We start from the raw sequence: 19,746 nt of genomic DNA, 5'->3' as shown, positions 1-19,746 counted from the left end.
AAACATCCATAAACAACGCTCATATAAAATTGACCTCTGCTATTCGATACTTATCGCCAATAGCGGTACTAATTTCTAAACACTTTTTTTGACAATCAATAGATTTTTCATACTCTCCCAAGAATATATGAGCAATGCCCAAACCGCCATTCGCATCTGCTATCCCCGATTTATCGCCAATAATAGTACTTATTTCCAAACCTTTTTCGAGGTAATCAATAGCTTTGGCGAATTCTCTCAAATAACGGTAGGCGATGCCCAATTTGACATTGCTTGTTGCTATGCCTGACTTATACCCTATAGCAGTACTCATTTCTAAACCTTTTTTGTAATAATAAATAGCTTTCTCATATTCTCCAAAACTAACGCAAATATCACCCATATTGCCATTCCAAGATGCTATTCCTTCCTTATCACAAATATCGCGACTTAATTCCAAGTATTTTTCGCAATAGTCAATGGTTTTCACATAATCTCGTAATCCAAGGTAGGCATTTGCCAAGTCTTTACAAGTTTTTATTATTCCTAGCTTATCACCAATAACAGTTCTCATTTCTAAACTAGTTTTCAAAGAGTCGATGGCTTTTTCATAATCTCCAATTTTTAGGTAGGCAATGCCTAAATTGCTATTGTTAGAGGCAACTGCAGACGTCTGGCCAATATCAGCACTCATCTCCACACTTTTTTTGAAATAGTCAATAGCTTTCTCGTATTCTCCCAATATAAGGTAGGCATCACCCAAATTTTCATTGTTATTTGCTATTCCTGACTTATTATCAACAGCAGTACTCATTTCTAAACCCTTTTTGCAATAGTCAAGAGCTTTCTCATACTCTCCTAAAATGAGATAGGCTTTACCTAACACTCCACTGTTTCTTGCTATTTCTAAGTTATCACCAATAGCAGTACTTGTTTCTAAACCTTTTTTGCCATAGTGAATAGCCTTGGCATATTCTCCCAAACTAAGGTAGGTTATGCCTAAATTGGCATTGTTATTTGCTGCTACTGACTTATCGCCAATAACAGTACTCATCTCTAAACCTTTTTTGAAATAGTCAATGGCTTTTTCATATTCTCCTAAACTATGGTAGGTCATGCCCAAATTGGTATTGTTAGTTGCAATTCCTGATTTATAACCAATAGCTGTACTCATTTGCAAACCTATTTTGATATAGTCAATGGCTTTCTCATAATCTCCTAATCTAAGGTAAGCATAGCCTAAATCGCCATAATTAGTTTCTATTCCTGATTTATGGCCGAGAGCAGTTCGCATTTCTAAACTCTTTTTAAAATAGTCAATTGCTTTCTCATATTCTCCGAACATAAGGTAAACATTGCCCACATTGCCATTTATAGTTGCTATACATGATTTATCGTTAATAGCAGTGCTAATTTCTAAACCTTTGTTAAAATAGCCTATAGCCTTCTCATATTCTCTCAAACGAAGGTAGGCATTTCCCAAATTGCAATTTTGACTTGCTATACCTGGCTTATCACCAATAGCAGTACTCAATTCTAAACCTTCTTTTAAATAGCTAACGGATTTAACGTATTCTCCTAATCTAAGATAAACACTGCCCAAATTGCCATTGTTATCGGCCATTCCTGACTTATCGCCAATGGCAATATTCATTTCTAAACCATTTTTGAAATAGTCAATAGCTTTTTTATATTCTCCTAAACTAAGGTAAACACTACCCAATTTGCCATTAATATTTGCCATTCCTGACTTGTCGCCAATAGCAGCACTGATTTCCAAACCTTTTTTGAAATAGTCAATAGCTTTGTCATGCTCTCCTAAACTATGATAGGCAGTGCCTAAATTGCCATTGTTAGTTGCCACTCCTGAGTGATTTTCAAATTTAATGAAAATTTCTAAGCTTGTTGCAAAATACTCGATAGCCTCTTCATGCTGTCCTAGCTGTAAACAGGCAGAACCCAGTTTCTCACAGGCACTTGCTAATCCTTGAAAATTGCCAATTTCAGTGCAAATTTCCCTATATTTAATGTAATAGGTAATAGCCTTTTTATACTCTGCTAATCTAAAATGGGTATCACCTAAATTGAGATTGGTGTTTGCTCTTTCTAACGGATCATTGTTTGCAGTGACAGATTTTGAAGATTTCGAACCCATTTCGTTACCTTTTGAAGTGTCTCTATCTTTACTTCAGACCTTAAACAAAATTATGTAAAAACTTATTAGACAGGTTAATTAATGTAGCTATATACCGCGCATGGAAGAGTATTTCCTTCGTTGACACAATCGAAGTTTGAGGTGTTATTGTGATCGACACTTGTAATAGTGATAATCGGACTGGTAATAGTGATATTGAAAATGCACCATAGGGCTGTTTTTGGGACAAACCTTTGTTTACGCCCCCAAAACAGTGCCTTAACTCTTTTAAATAAACAATAATATAAGTTACTGCATTAGTATACATTCATTTCTGAGAGAGAGCCTTTGTTTACTTCCCGAAAATAGGACTTAACGAGTGATTAGTCCCTCAACACCAGTCCACAAGCCAAACTTGGGAATAGCCAAAGTCATGGAAATCGAGGACAAATTAACAATGTATAAAGTGGCTTTCTGTCAGAAATGAATGTATACTAATGCAGTAACTTATATTATGATTTATTTAAAATAATTCACAGCATAGGCGGCGGAACCGGGGGGGCAAGCCCCCCCCAACTTTCAGAAAGTAGGAAAAAGGGGGGGCTAAGCCCCCCTAATGTTTGAAATAAGTTGCTTATATAACAAACGTTGAATATAAGAAAAAAATGTTCAACATTATACACCTTGATCCATGTGAACGCTTTTACTGCAATAAGCGGACGAAAATATTAAATATAGGAGAAAGTTTTGGCCTTCCATGACTTCAATGCACTTGGTTTTTATCACTTCACAGCTACACTTTTATTTCATGAAGTACTAGGTGGATATATACGCTGCTGCTCAAAAGTATCGTGGATGAGCCACTGAGCAATAAATGCATGAATAAACAAACATGCAAATGTACGAAATATTCAAACAAGATTACAAGAAAATTTAACGAAGAAAAATTTAACGAGTAATTTTACCAAATGAAAATATGCAAAGAAATATAGACGGCTTTTTTGTGAAGAGGCCTAGAATTAGCCTTTCTCATGATGACGAATATGCCGCCATTTTTGGGGTACTTTTTTTCGAAATCGTGAAGTTAAGGCCTTTTACGCTTACTAAATCTTCAATTTTAGGCTGAACTTATTCGTCAAATGGTCTGTTTATTAAAAAAAAAACGCTTTTCATATTGCTATAATGTTTTAAACCTATTTAACAAAATTGAAAGTACCCCAAAAATGGCGGATATTCGTCATCGTGAGAAAGGCTAATTGAAGACAACTCTAATTCTGAGTAAGTATAATTATAGTATTACGTGCAAATTACGTGCAAATATGAATATCTTAGAATATTAAGAGACAACAGAACATCCGCTGTCGAATGAGACTGATGAGATAGGAGCAAATGAATTTACTGAACAACGTGAACAAGGGCAAGATTGCATATCTGAATGTTGCAAACATGATCTCCCAAATCCTTACGATCCAAATATTGACTTCCATTCAACCAGCAAGAGACAAGGACAGCAAACTCGGTCATTTTCTTCCAACTGGTTCAAGGAATATAACTGGTTAACGTTTTGCACTTCAAGGAATAGTGTGTTTTGCTTCTATTGCCGAAAAGCATATCCATCGGTATTTAATAAGAAAGCCGAACCCGCATTTACTGAGGGTGTTGCAATTCGCGGACACACTGAAGAGGAAGGAAACCTTTACCAGGTTCTTAAATGCAGGTGTGAAGGTGTGCCTGGTCTTGAAGCATGGTTAAGAAAGGGAGTGTACAGATCACATGACATAATCAACGAATTGATCGAATTGATGTGTATGAAAGTCTTGAGAAAACTACTTGCAGAAATTCGGGATGCTGAATGGTACTCAATTATTGCTGATGAAACCCGAGACCTAAGCGGTGCTGAGCAGTTTTCAGTTTCCATACGTTGGGTAGACTCGGAGTACAACATTTCGGAAGATCTGATTGGAATGGTTGAAGTAGAGAACACAACTGCAGAAGTCCTAACATCGGTAATTAAGGACACTTTGTTACGTTGTGTTCTTCCGCTTTCTCAGTGTCGTGGACAAGCATACGATGGGGCTGCCAATATGGCAGGGTGCATTAGCGGTGTTGCAAAGCGCCTTCAGGAGGACGAGCCGTCTGCACTCTTTGTTCATTGCTTGGCACATAATCTCAATTTGTGTCTGCAGGATTGCGGGCGTCAGTGCGATGCAGTTTAAGAAGCTCTCAATCTGACTTCGGGCGTGGCTACTATAATACGTGCATCGCCAAAGCGTTTTGCAATTTTTAGACACTTACAAGAAGAATTTAACATGGATGCTCCGGGATTGAAACCACTATGTCCAACCCGCTGGACTGTGCGAACAGGTGCGATCAACGCCATCTTGAAGAACTATGAAATCATCTGTAATGAACTGGAACAAGTAAGTAAGGATTCTGGACCTTCAGCTTCAAATGCATCTGGATATGTTGCTTTAATGGAAAGGTTTCAAACTTTCTTTGGGCTACGCCTGTCATACTTGGTGTTCAGTGCTACTGAGCAACTCTCCAGAACATTACAGGGGCATGACCTTAATGCTCAGGATGCTGCGATGGCTGTCTCTCAAGCAGTATCGTTCCTTACAAGGCAACGCTCAGACGCAGCATTTTCTGAATTCTTTCAAGCGACCGTTAGCAAGTCAAAGAATCTAACCGAGCCGCCCAAACTTCGCCGGCCTAAATCTATACCTAAACGTCTTGACGACGGTTCTGCCAATCACACATTTACGTCTCCAGAAAGTTTTTTTCGTCATCAGTATTTCGAAGTATTGGATCTGGTGATAAATGAGATGAGGCGCAGATTCAACCAACCTTCTTTTGCAATTTTGAAAGAAATTGAGAGTTTACTATTGAAGTCTTGTAGTGGTGTCACAATCCAACCATCTGAAAGTTTGTCAGCATTATATGCAAAAGACCTCGACCTTGACAGATTGAAGGTTCAGCTGTGCATGCTTCCAGACTTAGTGCGACTGCGAATGTAAAACACCAATTGGGTGTGAAAAAGGTAACTTCCATAGGTACCATCGTGCAACTCTTCAATACCTGTCCCTACAGTAAAACCATGCTGCAACAAGTCGACAGGCTTCTTCGAATTTTTCTAACAGTTCCTATGGCCAGTGCTACCGCTCAGAGAAGCTTTTCTGCTTTACGAAGGCTCAAGAACTATTCACGAACCACCATGAGCCAGAAACGACTGAACCACCTTATTTTGATGCATATTCACAAAGACAGAACTGATCAACTGGTCGAACTGGAACTAACAAGTATTGCACAACAGTTCGTATCTGTGAATGAGCGACGAATCAACTACTTTGGTTCTTGGGACTGTTAAGAAGGGAACTATTCTGTAACTACTTGAACCATTTTTCAATCTACACTACTAACAATATTTGTATTGTTTTTGTTTACTCACTATGGTTGACTATTGTATTTGCATAGAGTTTTGAGAGTCTAAAAATTTTCAAAAATGTGTTCGCAGAAAGTTCTAAATGTTACTTCAGAAGACCAAATTTCAACATTTTCCTGGGGAGCATGTCCCATTGTCCCCGAAGTCCGGATTCTGTCCTCGCGTCTAAGCCCCCCCCCCCATAATGTACATCTTCCGCCGCCTATGATTCACAGACACTTATTTCTAAACTTTTTGTGCAATATCGAATGGTTTTCACGCATTCTCCTCATCTATAAGATAAGCAATTCCTGAACAGCAATTGTTGCTTGCTAGTGCGTTTACAATTAGTTGAGCCGAACGATTGGTATCGGCACGTTTATTTGAAAAGAAAAGCAACTGAAGGCACAGAGTCCACAGACCTTAAAACCGCTATATCAGATATTAGAAAACGAAAATGTGTTCACTAAACGGGATTGGCACGCAAGCAACACTGACTGACCATGCAATAGTAATAATGTGCCGCACTTCTCAACGGCAGAAGTGTAATAAACCATACGCTCTTCTTCGGACTTCTACGATATTTGATAGTACCTAGGAAATCCACGCCGATTATCGTGAAAGGTATTATTATCATCTTAAGTCTATTCATGTGCAAAAATTCAGCAGGCGGGCTTGGAATGGTTACAACAGGAAATCTCTTACATCCATTACGTTTTTTAGGGATCGCTTTGCCAGCATACGAAAGCAAAGATTGCCGAGGAATCCAAAATTCTTCACGAACTTTCGCGTTCACAAACTTTCCGCTCTTGGGCTCTGCGGACCGAAAATAATTCTTGATATATAATCTCCTGTATTGTTAATACTCTCTGGATCTTGTCGGAAGGATTTCGAGGATTGTGCTTGAATCTCAAGGCTCAATCACCAATCTTCCTTGTTTTACTCAAGCCGAACTCTTCGAGAATTATCGAGGCCATTATTTGCTTTTGTACATGTCACGATCTGAGGTGGTCATTCACCTGGATCAGCCAACCAGACTAGACGTTTCCACCACAACGCTGCTGACGTGAGACTGACGCCACGACTACTCAAGTCTGCAGGCATGGCCAGAAAATTCGGACATATTTAACATTCTACTTCCGCCTAAATTTGCATATGGTGTCAAAATAAAGCTTCGTGAATTTATAGTAAACTGTAATGTGCACAGTACTAAACGCTAAAAATACACCTTTAGGTAGGTCAATTATAATTTGCCTTAATTGCTCGTTGCAGAGCAAGTTAATCTTAATATTTTTATATAGTATTTCAAAATGTTTTATCAATATTCGTTCTGCATTTTCAAAACAAAGTTTTGGTCATTTATCACGTTGAATACCATATAAAACGAAAACCGTAATAGCGTAGAAATAAAATAAAAATGCAGAGCCGACATAAACCTTTGCCGGCAAAATATTACCTCAGGATCTTCAATATGACACGAGTTACAAGAAACAACCAGGGCAAATAGCAAAGATGCAATGATTTTCTTAAATTTTGCAAAATTTAAGAATGCGCAATATAATTTATAGTTCTGCAAACGAATAATATTTGAACAGATATGCAAATTTGCTACGGCAATCTGCATATTCCATGTCCGCAATTTCTGGCCATGTTATCAGTTTGTAATACTTTCGGATGGCTTAAAATTTTGTTAACACGGTTTGCAATGAATTGTCGGTATTCGCCACAGTCGTTAAATCATTGGACGGCTACTGTGCTCTCTAAAATACATGAAAACGTCACATTTTAAAGTTTATCGATATCAGGGAAGTTTTCTGTATCCTCAGCATTATTCCAAGGAAGGCCAGGAAGTTCACTCTCCCCTTTCCAAGGTTAACCAAGCTGCTGATCTTGATTTCCAAATGAATGTTAACGGTCATTAGGATTTGTTTCCAGCTCCTCTTCTTCGTTCGGATTCGATTTGTGAATGAAGAACAAACTGAGAATCGTTTAAGGACATCGATATGAACGGCATTTCCTCGGATTCGCAGTTACGAATTTGAGAAATGTGTGGTGCCAATCCTCCAAACGGGCAACTGGATGCAGGCGATTTCTCACCAACACACTCCAAAACTTATTCTGCAAGTAGTGGCCCTGCATTCAACAAAGATGCATTATTGGAGAAACGTCCAGACGCGCGTGGATTCGGTTATACTCCTTATTTGACCAGCTTTTTCATAACACTGGGCTATCCGCATTCGTTTAAAGAAGCTGTCTTTTTAGTGATCTTTGCGCTAACAAACAACCTTTTTACTTTGAAGGCATAGTACTTAATACAGTATTAATCTTATACACGCAAATATTAAACCACTGTGAAGGTAGCCTAGGAATTCGAAAATTTTATAATTTGTATAAAGTAATTAGCAAGCTTTTAAAATTTAAGTCCGAATAAAATTACACAATTTTAACATTATTATGACTCCCGTAAAATTCGAATGTCAGCTCATAACTCAAATCAAGTTGAGTTCAATCCAATTATATAACAGCTCAATACATATAAATACTACATTCGAATGTTCTCACTCACATGCCATATATATTTATGTTCGTTTTTTAGTCGCATTTCGCAAATCCGGAATGCTGATTACTTGAGGAGAAACACTTATAATGTGCATAAATAACGAAAACTTCCTTTAGAATTTATGTTAGGATTGATCGAATTTTCTATTAAACAGGCAGAAGTAACATATTAAACAGGCAACTGTATAGCTATGCAAAAATGTATAAATTTGAAAAAGCATCTAATATTATAAATCATAAAAAAGTCATTACAGCTATACAGAACATGAAGCATGATTGCGACGTGATCTATTTATTTATCTTTGCATTTATTTATTTACACATCTTGCCCGAGTCACTTATCTGAGTTTTGCTGGAATCACAGTAGTGCAAAATGAAACGGCATTAAAATTTGTTAAAATAAATTTCTCTTTGACTTTTCACTCCAGGCCAGAGCTATATAAATTGTTGTCAAAAACTCAATCTTTGGTTATGATTTGTTTTGAAACAATTTTGCTTTTTTTCCAAGGTTGACGAAGCTGCTCATTTTGTTTTCCAAATGAATGTTCACGGTCATTAGTAGGATTTGTGTCCAGCTCCTCTACGTTCGGATTCGATTTGTGAAGACTGATGAAGAACAAACTCATGCAGAATCTTCCATTGTTTGCATAGTGAGAGTCTACTGACACTAGGTACACCACATAAGTATTTAATACTGCAAAGCTATCGGGCCGTTAACCCGGGCTTTCATCAGTACAATTACCTGAATACACATTTACACTGTTTACACGTCACTTAAATATCACGTTAGTCATGGTTTGTTAGCTCGCGCCATTCACTTACCAAAATTAATATTTATGAAAAATAAATCGTTCCAATAAATAGGTCTATTATATAGTTTTAATCTTTTGTTTTGCTCAATAGTACGTGGCGTACGCGTGCTCTTTTCAATGTCAGCTAGCTAAACACTAGTCTAGGACAAGCGTATTAATTAAAACTATAACTTTTTCATAATTATTTGGTAATTAAAACCGCTTAATTAATGGCGTAAGCTAACAAATCACGCCTAACGTGTTATTATAGTGCCGTGTAAATGTTATTTCAGGGATTTGTCCTGATGAAGGCCCGGGTTAACAGACCGAAAGCTTTGCAGTATCAAATACTTATTAGATTACTTAAACTGAGAATCGTTGAAGATCTCGATATATGAAGCTAGGGCATCGCGTCGGATTGAAGGGTACGAAGGGTGCCCAAAAGGGCAACTGGATGCAGGTCATTTCTCAGCAACACATGATGAACTGTTCGTTCCACTGGCCGTACTGCCAGTGGAAGTACTCGGCGCTTCCGTCGTGATGGCGATTCGGATTGATATATTCTCAACTCAAATAACACAATGTGCTTTCGCCATTTTATTTAAGTACATAAAAAATACATTCGCCCTAAGTACATACAATGAGAAATACGATGAGATCACATTTTAACACCCCCACTAGCTTGATCTCATTCATATTTGCTTAACTCAGATACATCAATGGTTAACATAACTTTAACGATAATCAATATTTTACAAATATTTTAGGTACCAAATATAAAATCTTTGAATCTTTGCAACTTTTAACGTGTTGGTGATTTAGTCATTATATCAGCTATCATATTTGTAGTAGGACAGTAGTATACTACAACCTTGCCTGCGTTGATCGTCGAGCGGATAAAATGATAACGAATATCTATATGTTTTGACCTATTTCGATTAACTGGATCTTTCGATAAAGCTATCGTACCGTGATTATATTCATAAATTTGAATTAGACAACAAATATTAACGAGTTTGTTTAATAACTGGATGAGGTGAAGAGCTTCCTGAACGGTCACTGCCAGAGCAATATTCTCTGCCTCACAAGAGGAGAGCGCCACAGTCGGTTGTTTCTTTGATCTTCATGAGATCAATGGTCCGGTTTCAGTTAAACTGAAACAGTACCCACTGATACTTCGTCTATCATGGGTCGAAGAAGCCCAGTCGGCATCGCTATAACCAATAACCGCAAATCATCATCACACTTTCTATAACACAATTTATAATCAAGAGTTCCTTTCAGATAGCGCAATTCATGTTTTGCCGCGAACCAATGCTCTCGGAGAAGTCTCGACAAATACTGTGACAATGTCGTGACAATCCAGCATATGTCAGGGCGCGTGCATGTCATTGCATAGATCAGACAATCAACCAATTCACGATATTTACTTGGCTCAGTAAAATCCTCGTCGCAGAAAGAGTAGAGCGGGATTTGCAAACATACATTTCAAATCTTGTCAATAATTTTGTCAAATAAATCTCCTGATTCATTTCGACATAATCAGTGCCTTGCTCAAAAAGAATACCTACAATCTTGGACAAAAATGTTGTAACACCCCACCCCCAAAATCAATGTTGTAAGGAGATTTCACGTAGCAACAATAAATTTGGGGGGAGGGGATTGGTGTTACAACAACTTTTGTCCAAGATCAATCTTATACAAAAATGTTGTAACACCCCACCAAGGGATTTTGATAAACAAGGAAACGACGTCAAACGATACGAGCACTTGGTCTGTGTCTAGAGTTTCACCTTTAATAAATTCTGCGAAATGAGTGGACTTTTTTATTAAGTGTAGAGACTATTCCAAACAGTAGGAGACAATATTCTAGCCAAATACTTTGAAAGAGTATAAGTACGAGAATTGAGAAAAGACACGATAGGTATCAAAGGGATTCCCGACTTATGAATCTTCGGAAAGCCATAGAATCGCGGAGATAATCGATCGCTACTACGCAACAATTTATAAGTGACCTCGCTAATTTTGTTAGCTTTCTTAAAGAGTGATAGGCGTTTGTTCAATTCTCTTTCAGTCTTAAAAGTTGGGTCAGACTTAAGGACACTATAGGTGTTTTTGTGATTGAGCAATGCACGCGCTTTCTCGCGATAGTTTTCCGTAGTCTGTCCATCACAACAACACAATTGCCTTTATCTGCAGAGAATACAACACTGTCCGGATCTTTCTTCAAAGATGAACACTTTACTGTAAATATTTTTGGGGGAGCCTTAGCACGTCTGAGGATGCTACTGACTTCAGCTCTTACCGTTAGCTTAGTTTCGTCGTTGAGGTGAAAAATTCCTTCTTCAACCGAAGCGACAATTTCAGCTATTGGAATTCGCCTTGATGAAATAGCAAACTTAAGACCATGCTCTAGTCCTTTCCTTTCAATCTCCCTTAGCTCCTTAGTAGAGAGGTTTATTACCCATCTCTGTATAGAATGGTAACAATCATCTATACGTAATCTCAGGAAGGAAAAACCTTTCAGACACTGGGACATATTTTCGCGAAACCCAAGGATCGCGTAGCGACTAAACTGAAAACTGATGCTGTATACTCTATAACATGTGGTGATTGCGAGAAAGAATATCTAGGTGAAACAAAACGTCTGTTTGGCAAACGTTTAAAAGAAAATAAAAAGGCCTTTCGAACTTTGAAAGTTCAAAATCAGCCTTAGAGGAACACGTGTCTCAAACTAACCGCATAACGTGGAACGATTCAAAAGTCATTACCACTAATGATCGTTATGGACAAAAGCGTTGTTTGGAAGCCTGGCATATTAATGCGAGTCCTTGTGTCCTATATAGGGATGACGGAAGCTATTTGCAAAAAAAATATTTACATTTAATTAATAGATGACGTCATCTTGAGAGCATATAAGAAACCGAGTTTCAACATCAGATCACCCCGGAGTGTCGAAACGTAGGGTCGTGAAAGTTAATCTTTGTGATTACTTTCATTTAAAAACCAGAGAAACGATAATTACGATGAATCAAAGTGTTTAAAAAATGCAGATTCCATGCCCAAATATAAATTTGGTTATAAATATTGTCAGTGTACTGATAATCAGGAAAGCTTATTAACTTATAGCTTATTAATTATTTTAACAGATCCGACTGATGTATGAAATTATATCATGTAGATCTGTATAACTTCTTCTAAAAATCTAGCAACATTTTCTTCGCTATGCCTAAATGAATGTCAACTAGTGCTTTTATATAAAAAAATCGTAAATTTATGCCTCAATTTGTTATATATGCGCATAGCGGACTTCACTTTCACTTAAACTTTGTATATTACATACCACAATATAAATATTTTGCTTGTATACTCTATAGATTTATGGTCGCATATGCATGCTAGTATATATGTAGAAATATATCCTAAATCAATGCATGTTTATGAAATCTAAGGCTACCGACCTGGTTATATATTAAACAAACTTACCCGTTAAGGAGCTAAGATTCAAGGCATAGCTTTTGTTGTTCGCTTTCGGTTTGATCTTTGCTTTCCTCCTATTTCTACCGACGGTCTGATACTTTGATGAATGTATATTTATCCTTATATCAGTTCAGGTTCTTTATCCAATGCTACTTGCCAACCCGTACGTGAACTGCATCAACGGCCACTTGATATGAATACATCAACTGAATTCCCTTGATAGAGCTACTGCGCACGAGTCGCTTCCTTCTGAGCTTTGATTCTCGGAGAATTTTGAGTACAAGTTATGTCGTAAAGAAAGTAAAATAGTTTCACCGGAAACATAATTATATCGTCTTCGGAAGTGCTCAAGAGTTTCGATAAGTGCAAACTCATGCATTTTCAATATTAAGATGTTTTCGTATTTCGCAGACCTGCATGCATGTCTATTATTTTATTCAAATCGTGCCTTCATGTAATCGATAGCGCCGGAAATGGTACTTGTCACTTGCCAAGAGTGTAAAATAATAAACTTTGAAGTAGTTCACATGAGACGGCACTGGTTACACGAGATTTGACAAAGCCTGAGATGATTTTGTGGAATTATAAGCAGTTCTCTTTAAACCAAACAAGAACATGCTATATTGCTAGGATTACTACACGTTTACCAGGATCATGTTATTTACTCATTTCAATACCCCAAAGGCCAAGCCCATTTTACAGATCCATGCATGCAAATAACATCATTTTACACTCTTTGGCAAGTGACAATTACCATATGTCCTGACATGTGTGAGAAATGATAGCAACGTCAGGTTGCTTTATTATGATTTATACGTATCCTGTTTTGACTACGCTTAAAGTGTTCTGCATCCAAAATAAAAATATTCTGGTTTCCAAAACTATATATTTTTATAGGCTTATTACATTGTGCAGCATGTTGGTAAACTGGTAATTTAAACGCTTATGTAATGTTATTTCCTGGAAGAGCACTTGCAGAACCTGCATGAAATACTCAACCATTGAAATTGACACTAATCATGATTTATTTATTAATTTCATATTTCAATAGCCCACAAAAACCGAGGAAGGCATGAAAATTTCAGAGATTATTAGCTTTGATGCCAAGTGGATAAAAGCCGGTTTCGCGCCGCTAACAAAATCGAATTCCTTGGCTTGGTTCATTGTTGGTGCTTTTATCCTCTGAAAGAACTAAAATCACCATTAAGTTGGGCCTACCGTTTGCACTGATGTAGCCAGACTGACAATTTAGTACTGCCGCGCTAATATTTTAAGGCCGTGCGTTTTAGGTCAAAATGTAGTGAGAGGACTGGAAATCCAACTTTAACCACAGTCCTCTTTCCACATTTCGACCTTTTGTTATCCTAAAAAGATTTTGCCAATATTTTATTGTTTATTGACTCTAAAAATAACTAATTTCTGAAGAAAGGAATAATGCCGGATAATTTTCAATTTTCGCGTACTGCGTGTGTCGAAAGCCCTAGGAAAATCAATATGTCAACTGCGATCTGACTCGTCGTGTGAGGTAAACAATTACGGTTGCCGTTACGTGTCTAGTTTTAGCGATTCTGTAACTGTATAGAAACACGGAAAATTTTTTTTATTTCTTAAATGTGAATAATATTCAAAAATTGTGGTAGGCGATCGTTATAAGATTTCATTTCAAGCAATGTAAAAAATTGAATCATAACAACTGAATTCCCTTGATAGAGCTACTGCGCACAAGTCGCTTCTTTCTGAGCTTTGATTCTCGGAGAATTTATTACAAGTTATGTCGTAAAGAAAGTGAAATTGTTTCACCGCAAACATAATTATATCGTCTTCCGAAGTACTTAAGAGTTTCGATAAGTGCAAACTCATGCATTTTCAATATTAAGATATTTTCGTGTTTCGCAGATCTGCATGTCTATTTTTTCTCTAAATCGTGCCTTCATGTGATCGATAGCGCCGGAAATGGTACTTGTCACTTGCCAAGAGTGTGAAATAATAAACTTTGAAGAAGTTCACATGAGACGGCACTGGTTACCCGAGATTTGACAAAGCCTGAGATGATTTTGTGGTATTATAAGAAGTTCTCTTTAAACCAAACAAGAACATGCTATATTGTTAGGATGACTACACGTTTACCAGGATCATGTTATTTACTCATTTCAATACCCCAAAGACCAAGCCCATTTTACAGTTCCAAATAACATCATTTTACACTCTTTGGCAAGTGACAAGTACCATAAAAATTATGTCCTGACATGCGCTGGAAATGATAGCAACGTTGCTTTATTATAATTTATACGTATCCTGTTTTGACTACGCTGAAAGTTTCCTGAAATTGAAATAAAAATATTCCCCTTTGCAAAACTATATATACCCCTATTACAGCGTGCAGCGTGTTGGTGAACTGATATTTTGAAACGAATGGTAGTTGTGCGCATGCGCGAAATTTGAACAAAGAAAGAACGGTCGTCTACGACTTGCTGATTGGCTAAGACAAAAAGAGAGCATGCATGATAGCATCAGCATTTTAACCGTAATTTTTTAAACTATTTTTTAAAAATATAAAATGAAACCATTGAGTCAAATAATAAAACAATAATAAAAGATTTAAAGATCATCACAGCACAGAAACGGTTGGTGAAATAGGAACGACTCGTAGTTTATAATCCTTGAAGTGGTAGGTGTCTATATTTTGCTTATTCAGTGTTTGCTGTAAGAATGCATTGTTTTTTTGACAAGTACTACGTGTGCGAAAATCAATATGTCAACTGCGATCTTACTCGTCGTGTGAGGTAAACAATTACGGTTGCCGTTACGTGTCTATTTTTATCGATTCTGCAACTGTATAGAAACACGGAAAATGTTTTTTATTTCTTAAATGTGAATAATATTTAAAAATTGTGGTAGGCGATCGTTATATGATTTCATTTCATACAATGTTAACAAATTGAATCATAATAATTGACGTCACCGACATGGTTAATCATGCATGGGCAAAATCTGGCATACTGGAATTCTTTGTTTTCTGTATGGTGAACGATTTTAGTGAAAGCTATAAGCTATTGGCAACAACATTTGAAGCTGTTAGAGCGGATGTGAGGAAAGCTAATGTATCCACGTTCATCAACATAGTTTTCGTGACAAAATAAACACTTGGTAATTATTTGAAAAGCAATGATAATGACTATACCTGGTTGCCATTCCAAAGCCAGCATGGAACTCCATACAACTGTACAACTACAATAAAATGCGTATAAAATACCGGCATTGAAATCAATAAAAAATTGTCAATAATTTGTTTTCAACGTTATCCAAGGCCCCCAAATGCCATCTAGATCCTCTAAAGTTTTTTTTTTCCCATAATTATAAACTTCAAAGTTCTCACGAAGCGGAGTTTAATAATAACCGATTATTGACCGAGCGTGAGATCTTTACTGCGAAACATCAGACCGTGGCTTTTATATAATATTGTATGCAGAGGAATATTGAAATAATATTAAATAAAAATTAAAATATGAATATTAGTTTATTATCCGGAGTTGAAAAAAACAAGTACAGTATGGGCATGCAATCATGTACCTTTTATATTTATAAACGCTGACATAATTCGGCTTGATAATTTTAAAATTCAGTAGAAAATCACGCATCAACACATATCACGCGATGATGTAAATCTCGCCAAATATCTTGTTCACTACCTTTACAAAGTACACCATAGCATGCAATAGTTTTAGTGGCATTTAAAAAGCAATCTCTTTGCAGCTGTACATGTTATTAACACCGAGTCAATTTAGAAAGCTACTTTCACTTCAACAAGTGCAATGGGTGAGCCTGCAAGAAAAGGTGTACGATCATGTACATGTAAATAAACTCTGCTAGCTAGTCTTTCAAAGAAATTCCTAAGAAGCGACCACGTGTATTCATAACCTGAACACTGATGAAAATGGGTCACGGGTACGAAATTTGGCCGTACCAATAATTTGACTGCAGTGAAACAAATACAAATAGATAATTTCTTTTCAATATTGTGTCACTTTCTCGTCATCGAACTAGTTATGTCAGTCTATATATAAGTGCCATGATTCTCGCTCTAAAGAAACTTGACATCTGAATTGACCCTAAAAAACCCAAGGGTCTGCAACACAATTTTAGATTTTGTGGTATTAGCCAATTTAAAAGTTTATATACAGTGTGTATAAAAAATATTCAAATCCAACTTTGACAAGCTGCTTATAAAATAGTAAAGTAAACGATATAGTTTTTATATGGATTTTAGTAGGATATGACACCGAGTGGCAGCCTGCCATAGCAAGCAGATAATTCTACTTGACCACGGCAGGATTTGAACCCGCGGCCTTCGGTATACTAGTTTTTATATGGCAACAAAGATTAGCTTATTTAGTTTACGATTAACCGTTCTTATATCGACACGACCAAAACTGGCCGAGTTATCGTCTTTTAAAAAATGTTGCTCGAAATCAATTTTTTTCCGCCGATGGGAATTCGAAATTAGACCTCCATGCAGACAAAAGAAAATGCAAATTTAATTAATGGAGGCATTGTGTTCTTCAAACTTCTATCGTTGAACATTGAATAAGCAGAATTTTTGCGATAAATTTGCATTGTAGTTTTCAGTAGTGATTAGATTTTAAAGCCCTTTAATTGGGACTAATTTTCAATAAAACAAACGTCCAGTTCCCATCGGCGGAAAATGGTGATTTTTATGAACTTTTTTGTCGAACCAGTACTTCTTCATTTTTCAACTAAATTACACGTACAACGTGTCATTTGAAAAAGAAATAAATGAACTTAACAATGGTGTAAAAATCGTGAAAATACGCTTTAAGATAATTATTCTGTATTCGGAATTCAATGACTGTGCCGTTATCATTCCAAAACCAGCAAGAGACTTACAAATACAATATTAATTGTTTTCCAGGAATAACATTTGGAAACCTAAATATACCTGCTCAATGAAAGTGAAACTGATCTCTACTGATCTAAATTATTTTATATCATGGGCGGTGAAACTACACGGATTTTGGGGGGAGGCCATTTATTCACATACACTGTTCTGCGCGATGGATTTTTTTTGACCCATTGACTTCGTTCATTTTCGCGCTTGTATACCATGAAATATCTACAAACACTGATAAGTACAGATTGCAGTCACGTAGCAATGCGGCCTGACAATTTAGTCCTGCTATACTAATATTTTAGTGCATCTTGATTATGAAAACAAATAATTTCTGCAGAAATGAATAATGATTATTTGTTCATCAAGGAATAAGACGCTGACACTTTGTATGCAAGATCAAATCCACTCCAATGAAACTCTACTCCACAAATCCAATAAAAAATTATCCTGTCCAGTTGTAGAACCAAAATACCAATATAATACCAAAAAAAAATTTTGTACCAAAATAATAGTACGAGTTATGTTTGAAATATTCATCAAAATTAAAAAAGCGGGATGGGAGAGTTTAATTTTCCCAAATTTGAAACATCACGAGTACTATTCTAATAACCGCTAATTGTACCAGCAACACTACATTATTGCATGGCAAGGCCGTGCGCAGGATGTTTAAACAATAATTCATTTTGACTGCTCTGCGTCGTTTGATTCCAAATTTATCTTCCAGAATTTAATTTACATACTTCTGAAAACTCAAAATTCGCGTCCCGTTGTCGCTTCGCGTCCGGTCTGTGTCCACCTTAATAAGTAAATAAACACGGCGGAGTATATCGGCTAAATGCACATCAAAAACTGTAATCACCATCCTTAAGTCTCACCAAACAAAGAAGAAACATTATACAATTAAAAACTAAGTAATATTATTAGAAAACTACTGCAGAAAATGACTACTTTTTTATTGTTGTCTTTAATTATTGTAATAAAAGAAAATAATGTAATAAAAAACGAACTACAAAGCATGCGTTGATACGTACTACATAGAATATAGTAATTATATTTGCTAACTTAGTCAGTAATTTAGGGTCCAATATTCATAATTTACGGTAATTCTATGTCGTTAGTAATTGAAGGCCTTAACTTTTTAAGCCTAAAAATTGTCTTGAATTTTCCAATTGGAAGCTTGCAGGTCCTAACAATTGTTTCCACTTATACTATGTTACTATTTGCTGTAATCATCTTCCTGGCAACATCTCGCAGTATATGACAATATTAGAAGATAAAAAGGTCTTAGAATGCGAGACGAATATAGAGGCTGAAAATAAACAATGGCTCAATTTCAAAAACTTTTGACGAAACAGTAATACAGGCACATGCAGATAATTATTTTTCATCGGTTAAATGTATTTTATGAAACAAATGAAAAAAACACACTTTATTATTAGAAACAAAATGTGCATGGTTACATCTTCTCAATTCTAAAACCCTTCATCTTCGATTAATACTTTGAAAAATTAAAATTTAAGTTTAACTGATTTTCTGTGAACATTACGACCAACATTCTTCAACCACTTTGTGGACTGGCATAATTCTTTTCGCACTTCCTTGCTTATGTGATGTCTCTCCTCGTACAACGCTACTGAACGGCATATCTGTACGCACATGGTCGCTATAACGGTCCGTTAATGAAATTGTTTGAACACGATCCACGCAGTATATAGATGAAACAAAAGCCTTTCATATCCATATCCGCTTCCTTTCCTTAAATACACTTGGCCAGTTATGATCACGATTTGTACAAAATTTCGAGGCACCAGTAAAGGTGATTCATTTAAAGCACAAGATCAATAACCACTCGCGCCGTGTGCATGATTATAAATAAGGAAGCAACAAATACACATATGGGTATAATTATATCGTTTAGTCGACTGAAGCACTGTCACAATACCCAACTCTTCATCTGTCCAATACTTTAACACTGGTAACATATTTCGATTTTATTGCTTTCCTTTTCTAGTTCAGTGAGTAGCATGATCACGGTACACCATATGATGAGTTTAAAGTGTATTCCTTTTCTCAATGTAAAATAATTGCTCTTGCAGTCTTGCCGATTTCTAACTTTCGTATGTGAAGCAATCATTCTTTCAATATTGTTTCAATTATTGTTTCAGTTGCCCGATTTTTGTTACGCCGATGAAATAACTGTGAAGACGTTTGTCAACAATTGTCAAAACAAATGTCATTAGTGTTCTACTGGGTCGTAGAAGGTAGATCGGTTTGATTGATGTTATCTTTTTTTTAAACAGAAGGCAAAATATTGAACTATTTCATATGTTTTTAACGATGTTTTCGGCGTTGCAAGTTCAAAGTCCTTATCACCGAACAACGCTTTGATGATCCTCATATATTTTACATCCTTCTTCATTGCGGAAACACATCAATACAATACGCGTGATGTCGGTCCACTAGGTTTTAGAAT

At 36.4% G+C, this 19,746-nt stretch overlaps 2 protein-coding genes across 2 annotated transcripts; one reads left to right on the top strand and one right to left on the bottom strand.

Moving 5' to 3' along the window:
• Positions 1 to 19: 19 nt before the first annotated feature.
• On the bottom strand, positions 20 to 2,148 carry LOC114545152 (tetratricopeptide repeat protein 28-like). Its single transcript, XM_028563495.1, has one exon. It carries the CDS (start codon positions 2,132 to 2,134, stop codon positions 20 to 22), a length of 2,115 nt encoding a protein of 704 aa, XP_028419296.1. The 5' UTR covers positions 2,135 to 2,148.
• Positions 2,149 to 3,502: 1,354 nt separating this feature from the next.
• LOC114545151 (zinc finger MYM-type protein 1-like) lies at positions 3,503 to 4,329 on the top strand. The gene is made up of 2 exons (XM_028563494.1): positions 3,503 to 3,668; positions 3,722 to 4,329. The coding sequence occupies exons 1-2, from the start codon at positions 3,503 to 3,505 to the stop codon at positions 4,327 to 4,329; spliced, it is 774 nt and encodes a 257-aa protein (XP_028419295.1).
• The last annotated feature ends 15,417 nt before the right edge of the window (positions 4,330 to 19,746 follow it).

The sequence above is a fragment of the Dendronephthya gigantea genome, unplaced genomic scaffold (genome assembly GCF_004324835.1).
Source record: "Dendronephthya gigantea isolate DGI-Jeju-01 unplaced genomic scaffold, DenGig_1.0 1312, whole genome shotgun sequence".
Classification (NCBI taxonomy): Eukaryota; Metazoa; Cnidaria; class Anthozoa; order Malacalcyonacea; family Nephtheidae; genus Dendronephthya; species Dendronephthya gigantea.
Note: the sequence above shows the minus strand (reverse complement) of the source record. Positions and strands in the feature narration are given on the sequence as shown.